Source organism: Leucoraja erinacea, unplaced genomic scaffold, assembly GCF_028641065.1.
Source record: "Leucoraja erinacea ecotype New England unplaced genomic scaffold, Leri_hhj_1 Leri_211S, whole genome shotgun sequence".
Taxonomy (NCBI): domain Eukaryota; kingdom Metazoa; phylum Chordata; class Chondrichthyes; order Rajiformes; family Rajidae; genus Leucoraja; species Leucoraja erinaceus.
The window spans coordinates 1-11,947 of NW_026576112.1; the positions used below are offsets into that span (position 1 = coordinate 1).

Below are 11,947 nucleotides of genomic sequence, written 5' to 3' on the forward strand. Positions count from 1 at the left end.
AGAGAGAGAGAGAAAGAGATCTGGGGGAAACAGGGGAGAGGCGGCTCAGGTTGGATATGGGAGAGATGGGCCAGGTGGGTCTGGGTGGAAAGAAGAGCTGAAGTGAGGCATAAATATGGAGGGATATGGAACAACTTGTGAAGGTTAGAAGCAGTTATTTAGTTGTATACCTCGGCCCCATCGCGGGTGTGGAGAGAAGACTGCTTATTGTGATGCACTGTTCTGTAAGGTCGGTTTCATCTCTGATTTCTGAGAGCATGGGTCACCAACCAGTTATTCGGATTATCCGGTATTTACTTTACCCGTTGAAGAGCAAAGCAACTAGAGGTCACGGCCTCCGATACGAGTCTCAACCAATATACACCGGACTGTTCCGCCTAGGTCGCCGGTGGAGGGGGGGCGGGAGGGCCGAGTTACCGGCCCACCGCAAAGCCGTCGGCTGTGCGAACGGCTCTTCCAAGCTAAATGCAGGAACAATGTTCAGAGTCCAGAACCAGGGGCCACACACAGTCTTAGAATAAAGGGGAGGTCATTTAAGACTGAGGTGGGAAAAAAACTTTTTCACCCAGAGAGTTGTGAATTTGTGGAATTCCCTGCCACGGAGGGCAGTGGAGGCCAAGTCAGTGGATGGATTTAAGAGAGAGTTAGATAGAGCTCTAGGGGCGAGTGGAGTCAAGGGATATGGGGAGAAGGCAGGCACGGGTTATTGATAGGGGACGATCATCCATGATCACAATGAATGGCGATGCTGGCTCGAAGGGCCGACTGGCCTCCACCTGCACCTATTTTCTATGTTTCTATGACTGTGTGTCTGTTTATGTATCGGCCTGAGATTTCAAGTGCGCTTTCATAATTTTGTCTGGATTTAAGGAGGTCACCAAAGACTTTTGGCACATTGGCCTTCATCAGTCAGAGTATTGAATTGGGAGTAGACAAAGGTGCTGGAGAATCTCAGCGGGTGCAACAGCATCTATGGAGCGAAGGAAATAGGCAAGAGGTCATGTTGCAATTGGATAAGACATTGGTGAGGCCGCATTTCGAGGTTTGTGTTCAGTTCTGGGCACCGTGTTATAGGAAAGATGTTGCCATGCTGAAAAGGTGCAGAGAAGATTTACGAGGACGTTGCCAGGACTCCAGGGTCCGAGATATAGGGAGAGTTTGAGCAGGCTGGGTCTCTATTCCTTGGAGCGCAGGAGGATGAGGGGGGCGATCTTATAGAGGTGTGCAAAATCATGAGAGGAATAGATCGGGTAGACACACAGAGTCTCTTGCCCAGAGTAGGGGAATCGAGGACCAGAGGACATAGGTTTAAGGTTAAGGGGAAAAGGTTTAATAGGAATCTGAAGTTTGTTTGTTTGTCTTTTTGCACAAAGTCCGCGAGCATTGCCACTTTTCATTTTACTGCACATCTCGTATGTGTATGTGACGAATAAACTTGACTTGACCTGAGGGGTAACTTTTTCCACACAGAGGGTGGTGGGTGTATGGAACGAGCTGCTGGAGGAGGTAGTTGAGGCTGGGACTGTCCCAATGTTTAAGAATGGTACATGGATAGGACAGGTTTAGAGGGATATGGGGCAGGTGGGACGAGTGTAGCTGGGACATGTTGGCCGGTGTGGGCAAGATGGGCCGAAGGGCCTGTCTCCACACTATGACCAGTGGTCGGCAGATCGATGGTGGACCTGTACAGCCTTGTTTAATCCCGTGCCGTGTGTTCCTACGCGGGGATAGTCCACCGCAGCTGTGATGTTCCGGTTTCTTTAACCTGCCTCCAGTGGGTTGGACAATGCCGGAAAAACGACCATCCTGAAAAAGTTTAACGGAGAGGACATCGACACCATTTCCCCCACGCTGGGCTTCAACATCAAGACCCTGGAACACAGAAAGTAAGATGGCCTCTCGTGATTCACCCTGTGTGTGTGTGTGTGTGTGTGTGTGTGCCCCATCTGCTGGGTCTGCACTCGCTGGAGTTTAGAAGGATGAGGGGGGCGAACCACACTTAAACAAACCGAATATTAAATGGCCTGGATAGAGTGGCTGTGGGAGAGGACATTTATAGACAATAGGTGCAGGAGTAGGCCATTTGGCCCTTCGAGCCAGCACCGCCATTCAATGTGGCTGATCATCCCCAATCAGTACCCCGTTCCTGCCTTCTCCCCATATCCCCTGACTCCGCTATCCCTAAGAGCTCTATCTGACTCTTGCTTGAAAGTATCCAGAGAACCGGCCTCCACCGCCCTCTAAGGCAGAGAATTCCACAGACTCACCACTCTCTGTGAGAAAAAGTGTTTCCTCGTCTCTGTGAAGAAAGCGAATGGTATGTTGACTTTCATAGCAAAAGGATTTTGAGTATAGGAGCAGGGAGGTTCTACTGCAGTTGTACAGGGTCTTGGTGAGACCACACCTGGAGTATTGCGTACAGTTTTGGTCTCCAAATCTGAGGAAGGACATTATTGCCATAGAGGGAGTGCAGAGAAGGTTCACCAGACTGATTCCTGGGATGTCAGGACTGTCTTATGAAGAAAGACTGGATAGACTTGGTTTATACTCTCTAGAATTTAGGAGATTGAGAGGGGATCTTATAGAAACTTACAAACTTCTTAAGGGGTTGGACAGGCTAGATGCAGGAAGATTGCTCCCGATATTGGGGAAGTCCAGGACAAGGGGTCACAGCTTAAGGATAAGGGGGAAATCCTTTAAAACCGAGATGAGAAGAACTTTTTTCACACAGAGAGTGCTGAATCTCTGGAACTCTGCCGCGCAGAGGGTAGTCGAGGCCAGTTCATTGGCTATATTTAAAGAGGGAGTTAGATGTGGCCCTTGTGGCTAAGGGGATCAGAGGGTATGGAGAGAAGGCAGGTACGGGATACTGAGTTGGATGATCAGCCATGATCATATTGAATGGCGGTGCAGGCTCGAAGGGCCGAATGGCCTACTCCTGCACCTATTTTCTATGTTTCTCTGTTCTAAATGGCTTACTCCTTGTTCTTAAACTGTGGCCCCTGGTTCTGGACTCCCCCAACATTGGGAACATGTTTCCTGCCTCTAGCGTGTCCAAGCCCTTAATAATCTTATATGTTTCAATAAGATTGCCTCTCATCCTTCTAAACTCCAGAGTGTACAAGCCCAGTTGCTCCATTCTCTCAGCATATGACAGTCCCACCATCCCAGGAATTAACCTAGTAAACCTAGGCTGCATTCCCTCAATAGCAAGAATGTCCTTCCTCAAATTAGGGAACTAAAACTGCACACAATACTCCAGGTGTGGTCTTAGGGCTTTGTACAACTACAGAAGGACCTCTTTGCTCCTATATTCGATTCCTCTTGTTATAAATTTCCACTAGTGGGAGAGTCTAGGACCAGAGGGCACAGCCTCAGAATTAAAGGACGTTCCTTTAGTAAGGAGATGAGGAGGGATTTCTTTATTCAGAGGGTGGTGAATCTGTGGAATTCTTTGCCACAGAAGGCTGTGGAGGCCACCAGTCACTGGATATTTTTAAGGCAGAGATAGATAGATTTTGGATTAGTACGGGTGTCAGGGGTTATGGGAAGAAGGCAGGAGAATGGGGTGAGGAGGGAGAGATAGCCCTGTCTAGCTCTCTCTTGAAAGTATCCAGAGAACCGGCCTGCACTGCCCTCTGAGGCAGAGAATTCCACAGACTCACAACTCTCTTGTCCTCTCCCCTCCCCCCCCCCGCCCCTGCTGCAGCTTCAAGCTGAATATCTGGGACGTGGGGGGGCAGAAGTCGCTGCGATCCTACTGGAGGAACTACTTTGAGAGCACGGACGGCCTGATCTGGGTGGTGGACAGCGCCGACCGCCTGCGGCTTGAGGACTGCAAGCGCGAGCTATCCACGCTGCTGCGGGAAGAGGTAACGGTCCCAGCGCCAGGAAGGGGGGGGTGGGGTGGGTGGGAAGCGTCCTCCTTCCGGGCGCTGCCTGACGTACACACACACACACACACACACAAACACACACACACACACTCACACACACACACACACACACACACACACACACACACCTGTACACACATACACACACCTGTACATACACTGACAGACACGCACGCACACATTGACATGCACACTCACACACACACACACACACACACACACACTGACATACTCGCACACGGACACACAGACACACACCTGTACATACACGCGCACACTGACACGCACGCACACATTGACATGCACACTGACAAACACACACACACACTGACACACACACAGTGACACACACGCGCACACTGACACACACACACACACACACTGACACACACACACACACACACACATTGACACACCCGCAGATATACCGGTACACACATGCACACTGACACACTCATTGACACACACACACACACACACACACTGACACACCCACACATATTGACACACCCGCAGATATACCGGACCCACACACACACATACACACACTCACACACACACACACACACACACACACACACACACACACACTGACACACACACCCTTACACACACACACACACACACACACACACACACACACTCACACACACACACTGACACACCCACACACACACTCAAACTCACACACACTGACACACCTGTTCACACACACACACACACACTGACACATTCGCACACACTGACACATTTGCACTCACTGACACACCCGTACTCACACTCACTTGCATACACACACACTCACATACGCACTCGCGTAGACACCCACGGACACACACACACAACCGACCCGGGTGCCTCTGGTGCTATGAGTCAGCGGCGCTGTAGCTGAGGGAGTCAGTGGTGGCGTCTGTGGGATGAAGTTGGGCGGCACACTGCGTGGTGAACCCTCGGGGTGGGGAACCTGGGGGGTGGTGGTGAAACACCGGTGTAGGGCACTCCTTGACTCCTGGGTGTCCTCTCTCCCCAGAGGCTGGCCGGAGCTACACTCTTGGTGTTCGCCAACAAGCAGGACCTACCGGGGGCTCTCTCATCAGATGCCATTAAAGATGTAAGTCACACCGTGGGTGGTGCAGCAATAGAGTCGCTGCCACCCAGCTTCAAATATAACATTGTGTTTCATAAAGGGCCTGTCCCGCTTGGGCGACCTAATCCGCGAGTTCTGCCGAGTTTGCCCTCGACTCGTACTCGCAGCATGGTCGACACGAGGTCCTAGGAGGTCTTCGTAACTCTCCTTCATGTTCGAGAGTGGTCCCGGCATACTCGAGGCCTCAGTTAGGCCGCAGCGTATTTTTCAACATGCTGAAAAATGCCCGCGAGTAAAAAAAAAGGTCGCCATGGAAAAAATCGATACTTTTTTTTACTTGTAGGTATAGTCATAGTAGGTCGGCATGTTAGTCGTAGGTAGTCGAGGGTAGTGGTAGATAGCCTTCAACATAGTCAAAGGAGGTCGTCTTAACTCGCCACTATTCGGTGTCCAATTTCCCCGAAGTTAGTCGATGCTGGTCTTCAACATAGTTGAAGGAGGTTGAAGGAGGTCTTCAACATAGTCGAAGGAGGTCTTCAACATGACACTTTTTCAAACTCTCCTAAACTCTTCTAAACTCGCCAATTAGGTCGCCACAGTGGGGCAGCCCCTTTACCTAACTAACACTTATCTAAACACGTGGAGCAGCGGGTAGAGCTGCTGCATCACAGCGCTGGAGACCCGGGTTCCCGATGTTGGGGGAGTCCAGAACCAGGGGCCACAGTTTCAGAATAAGGGGTAAGCCATTTAGAACGAAGACGAGGAAACACTGTATCACACAGAGAGTTATGAGTCTCCTCATCTCCTTCCTAAATGAACGTCCTTTAATTCTGAGGCTGTGCCCTCTGGTCCTAGACTCTCCCACCAGTGGAAACATTCTCTCCACATCCACTCTATCCAAGTGGGTGGAGGGGGAAATGAAAGCCGGAAGAGAGGATGAGCAGGAGAGAGAGGGTGGCTGGTTATAGGTAAACGCAGACGAGGGGCTTATCTGACAGGCAGATTGTTGAAGCAACAGCCGGAGGGTGAATAAAACAGGTGCGAGACAAAAAGATCAAGAGTGGCGGATTGTGAAGCCGGAGGAAGGAATGTCGAGGAGGGGGAGGGGAGAAACCGGTGGAAAGTCAGCCAGCGGAGGGGGTGAGGGGGGGAGGGGGGGGGGTTAGCTATGGGGAAGAAAGTGGGAGGTTACCTGGGACTGCTATTTCTCGACAGTGAAAGTAGGTCTGATCACCAGTCCTGTGGAGAGGGCGGAGTGGTTATGGCATCAGCACAACAGCGGACTGCTGCTCTAAATGTCCTCTCTCCTTCTCTACTCTCTCCCTCTTTCTCCCTCCTCCCTCTCTCTCTACTCCCTCTCTCTCCTCTCCTCCTCTCTCCCTCTCTCACTCTCTCTCTCTCCTCCCTCTCTCTCCCCGTCTCTCTCCCTCCTCTCTCGCCCCCTTTGTTTCCCCATCACTCTCTCCACCTCTCTCTCTCCCTCTCTCTCTTTCCCCCACTCTCTCTCCCTCTCTCTCCCCTTTCTCCCCCCTCTCCCTCTCTCTCTCTCTCCCTCTCTCTCTCTCTCTCTCTCCCTCTCTCTGTCTCTCTCTCTCTCCAAAACTTCTCTCTCTCCTCTCTCTCCCTCTCTTTCCTTTTCAAAACTCTCCTAAACTGTCTCTCACACTCATTCCCTCTCTCTCTCTCTCTCTCTCCATCCATCTCCTCTCTGCTCCTCCCTTCCCTCTCTCCCTCTCCCCTCTCTCCTCTCTCTCTCTCTCTCTCCCTCTCTCTCTCTCTCCCTCTCTCTCTCTCCCCCTCTCTCTCACTCTCTGTCTCTCTCTCTCTCTCTCTCTCTCTCTCTCTCTCTCTCTCTCTCTCTCTCTCTCTCTCTGCCAATGGCTGTCTCTATCTGTCTTTCTCTGTATCTCTCTCTCTATCTCAGTCTCTCTCTATCTCTCTCTCCCCCCCTCCCCCCCCCCCCCCACAGGCACTGGACCTGGACAATATTGAGACCCACCACTGGTGTATCCGGGACTGCAGTGCGGTGACGGGGGAGAATCTGCTGGTCGGCATCGACTGGCTCATGGCCGACATCTCCTGCCGCATCTTCACCGCCGACTGAGCCTCCCCTCCCCCATCTCCCTTCCCTCCCCCACCCCCCTCCCTATCCTCCCTCCCTCTCTCGACTACCCCCCTCCCTATTGGCCTGCCTCCCTTCACCTCCTCTCCACCCCCCTCCCTATCATCCTCACTCCCTCTCACTCATCCCTCCCTACCACCTCTCTCCCTCTCTCCTGACCTCTTCCCCTCTCCTTCCCCGCTCTCCCTCACCCCCCCCCCCCTCTCCCACTATCCCTCACAGTCTCCCTTTCTTCCTCCCCTCCCTCCCTACCTCTCTGTCTCTCCCTGCCTCCCCTCCCTCCCCCTCCCTCCTCAGCTCTTTCCCTCTCCCACCCTCTCCCAATCACTCTCCCTCCCTCCCCCACCCTATCACTCTCCGCCCCCCCCACCACTCCACTCCTCTTGACCTCCCTCTCGCTCATTCCTCCCCAACTCCCCCACTCCACTCCCTCTGTATCGCCCTCCCTCCCCTCTTGCCCTTCCTCCCTCCCCTCTTGCCCTTCCTCCCTCCCCATCTCCCGATCTCTCTCCCTACACCACCCCCCCTTCCCCTTCCCCCGATACCGGGTGCCCCCGAGTTCTGCGGGAGTATTTCGCCAGCGTGTTTCTTTGTGATCGTCGAGTCCGTTTTCCGTGCTGCCCGTCGGAAGACCCGGGTCCGTCAAAGCCCCCCACACCGGGTCCGTCAAAGCCCCCCACAGACAACGTCACTCACGTTCGCGCTTGTTTAACTTATTTTATAACATAGAATATTAAATTGAATGAGATTCAAGTGGCATCAAATTGTTCTGCTCTTTGTGTACATTGGGTATTGGTCTATTAACGGCCTCACGAAAGATAAATCCCACCTCGGCCACTCCCCTCTCAAGTCAAGTCAAGTCAAGTTTATTTGTCACATACACATAGGAGATGTGCAGTGAAATGAAAGTGGCAATGCTTGCGGACTTTTGTGCAAAAGACAAACAACAAAACAACCAAACAAATTATAAACACAATCATAACACACATATTCTTTTACATAATAAATAATGGAAGGAAAAACGTTCTGTAGAGTTAGTCCCTGGTGAGATAGGCGTTTACAGTCCGAATTGCCTCTAGGAAGAAACTCCTTCTCAACCTCTCCGTTCTCACCGCATGGCAACGGAGGCGTTTGCCTGACCGTAGCGGCTGGAACAGTCCGTTGCAGGGGTGGAAGGGGTCTCCCATGATTTTATTTGCTCTAGAGTTGCACCTCCTGTTGTATAGTTCCTGCAGGGGGGCGAGTGAAGTTCCCATAGTGCGTTCGGCCGAACGCACTACTCTCTGCAGTGCTTCTTGTCTTTGGCAGAGCAATGGCCCAAACCAGATGGTACTTCCCGCACAAGATGCTTTCCACCGCTGTGCGGTAGAAGCACTCGAGGATCCTCGAGACACTCTGAATTTCCTCATTGCCTGAGGTGGTAAAGGCGCTGCCTTGCCTTACTCACGAGTGCTGCAGACTCGTGTGATGCCCATGTCATATCCTCGGAGATGTGGACTCCCAGAACTAAACAAAAAAGACTTCTTCACCCTATCCACAGGATCCCTATTTATCCTCAATGGAGTGTACGTCCTCGGATGATGTGCCCTCTCCCGTCCTCCAGAAGATTCAGAAGCTTGAAAGTGCGCAACACCACAGATCCCGGCCACGGGCGCTGCCTGTACGGAGTTTGCACGTTCTCCCCGTGACCTGCGTGGGTTTTCTCCGAGATCTTCGTTTTCTTCCCACACTCTTTATGTTCCCGATGTTGGGGGTAGTCGAGAACCAGGGGCCACACACAGTTTAAGAATAAGGGGTAAGCCATTTAGAACGGAGACGAGGAAACACTTTTTCACCCAGAAAGTTGTGAGTCTGTGGAAGTCTTTGTCTCAGAGGGCGGTGGAGGCTGGTTCTCTGGATACTTTCAAGAGAGAGCTAGATAGGCACTTAAAGATAGCAGTCAGGGGATATGGGGAGAAGGCAGGAACGGGGTACTGATTGGGGATGATCAGCCATGATCACATTGAATGGCAGTGCTGGCTCGAAGGGCCGAATGGCCTACTCCTGCACCTATTGTCTATCGTCTAAAGACGTACAGGCTTGTAGAGGAATTGGTAAAATTGTAAGATGTTCATATTGTGTAGGATAGTATTAATGTGCGGGGATCGTTGATTGGTGCAGACTCGGTGAGCCAAAGGGCCTATTTCCGTGCTGTATCTCTATACTAAACTAAACAAAACAGAGACTTCTTCCCCTCTGTTATCAGGCTTCAGGACGGCCCTTCCATAAGCTAGAGTACTGTCTGAATTAAGTTTGTGCGGCTCGGTGGCGCAGTGGTAGAGTTGCTGCCTCACAGCGCCAGAGACCCGGGTTCAATCCTGACCACGGGTGCTGCCTGTACGGAGTTTGTACGTTCCCCCCGTGACCTGCGTGGGTTTTCTCCGGGTGCTCCTGTCAGAGGGTGGTGAATCTGTGGAAGCTCCCGGTTACCGCGTTAATTTCCTTTGGGTGCTCCGGTTTCCTCCCACACTCCAAAGACGTACAGGTTTTCAGGTTACTTGACCTCAGTAGAATTGTCCCCCGCACACAAACTGCTAGTGTACTGGGTGATCGCTGGTCGGCGTGGACTCAGTGGGCTGAAGGGCCTGTTTCCATGCTGTATCTCTAAACTAAACTAAACTATTGTCACCTTGGTCACTCCCTCTTCTCCCTGCTCCCGTCCAGCAGTCGAGACAAGCTTGAAAGCGAGCATCACCAGACTCAGGAACAGCTTCTTCCCCTCTGTTACCTGGCTTCTGAACGGTCCTTCCATCAGCTCGGATAACGTCCGATTCACCTCTACCCCATTGCGGACATTGGTCCCTGGAACTGATGCACTACGAGGCCGAGAACTGTATTGAATCTGTGGAATTTATTGCCACAGAGGTCAAGTCATTGGGTATTTTTAAAGTGAAGATTGTCAGATTCTTAGGTAGACAAAAATGTTGGAGAAACTCAGCGGGTGAGGCAGCATCTGGGGAGAGAAGGAATGCCTCACCCGCTGAGTTTCTCCAGCATTTTTTGTCTACCTTCGATTTTGCACTTCATCTGTAGTTCTTTCTTAAACATTGACAGATTCTTGATTAGCATGATTAAATGGCAGCGTAGTCTTGATGGGCCGAGTGGCCTAATTCTGCTCCTATCCCTTAGAAACTAAATTCTCCACTGTTTCCACCCCTTTGATCTTCCGCGAGTTATACAGCGTGGAAACAAGCTTATCGGCCCAACCTGCCCATGCCGACCAACCTGTCCCATCTACACTAGTCCCGCCTGCCTCTGTTTGGCCCATATCTCTCCGAACCTGCCCGATCCATGTAAGATAGACACAAAATGCTGAAGTAACTCAGCGAAACTGGCAGCATCTCTGGAGAGAAGGAATGTGTGACGTTTCAGGTCGAGACCCATCTTCAGAACCCATTCCGTATTTCCAGAGATACTGCCTGTTCCGCTGAGTTACTTCAGCATTTTGTAAGCCAGCATCTGAAGTTCCTCCCAACAAAGTCCTATCCATGAACCTATCTAAATGGTTCTTAAAAGTTGTGATAGTTCCTGCCTCAAATACCTCCTCCGCTAGCTTGTTCCATACATCCGCCACCCTCTGTGAATAAGGTACCCCTATTAAATCTTTTCCCACTTCACCTTAAACCTGTGTTCTCTGGTCCTCATTCCCCTACTCCGGGAAAGAGACTGTCCAATCTATTCCTTTCATTCATGATTTTGTACACCTCTATAAGATCACCCCTCATCCTCCTGCGCTCCAAGGAATAGAGACCCAGCCTGCTCAACCTCTCCCTGTAGCTCACACCCTCGAGTCCTGGCAACATCCTCGTAAATCTTCTCTGCGCCCTTTCCAGCTTGACAACATCTTTCCCACAACATGGTGGCCAGAACTGAAGACAATACTTTAAATGCATAAATCTTCTCTGCATCCATTGCAGCTTAACGACATGCTTCCTATATATAACAGGGCGTCCAAACCACTCTGCTACATTGGGGCTAGAGTCCATCGAACGTGTCCAAAGACGGGCAGCCAAGATGTTGGGGCGGGACTCCTCATGCGAGGGCGGCGAGTGTGCGCCTGCGCACTGGTCTGAATTCGGGTGCTGGGGTGGCGGGGCCCTCTCGTCCTGGTAGCAGACGTGAAGCTCAAATTCCGTTTGACTTTTCACTTTTTACAATTGTCAGTAAACAGTCAGATCAACATATGCATTAGCATCTCCCTTGACAGCGACCCAAACGATTTGAGGAAAAAAATAGGGCATTCGATCCAATTTGGGTGATTGGCATCCCCGAGGTACGTTGTTGAGTATGTGTACAGCCGCCGGGAAGAAGTTCTTCCCCCGCACAATTAAAAGCATCGGCATAATCGGAGACCCAACTAGCGTTCCCGGAACCAGATGCAACTACATTTTGGGGTAGAGCTGTCCTTTGGCAATGCTGAGCGCCCTCCGCTTACAGCGCTCCCTTCAAACCAATGGAGGGGACGAGGAACGGTTCCTTTGGAATATTTTGGACCACCAAGCAACCTTCCGGTGAGACAGAGCATTGAACATACCATACTTTGATGCAGTTGGTAAGGATGCTGCATCCATGGTGCAGCGTAGACATTCCACCAGGATCTGTGGAACAGGACGTCCTTCTTCACTCTGGGGAAGAGAGACCTCTGGGCTTGTTGATCAGAGTCCCATGGGCGGGTCCAAGAGAGGGTGCGGGACTCATGACATGCCAGGGGCGGAAGCAAACACGTTGCATCTGCGCCCCGGTAATGTGGATGGGGGGTGCGTGGCGCCTCTGGACTTCCGGGGCCTACAATGAGCTCTGCGT

At 51.6% G+C, this 11,947-nt stretch overlaps 1 protein-coding gene across 1 annotated transcript; it reads left to right on the forward strand.

The window, feature by feature from the left end:
• The first annotated feature begins 257 nt into the window (after positions 1-257).
• arl2 (ADP-ribosylation factor-like 2) lies at positions 258-7,095 on the forward strand. Its single transcript, XM_055666205.1, has 5 exons — positions 258-381; positions 1,766-1,886; positions 3,710-3,872; positions 4,927-5,007; positions 6,953-7,095. Exons 1-5 carry the CDS (start codon positions 258-260, stop codon positions 7,085-7,087), a joined length of 624 nt encoding a protein of 207 aa, XP_055522180.1. The 3' UTR covers positions 7,088-7,095.
• Positions 7,096-11,947: the final 4,852 nt, after the last annotated feature.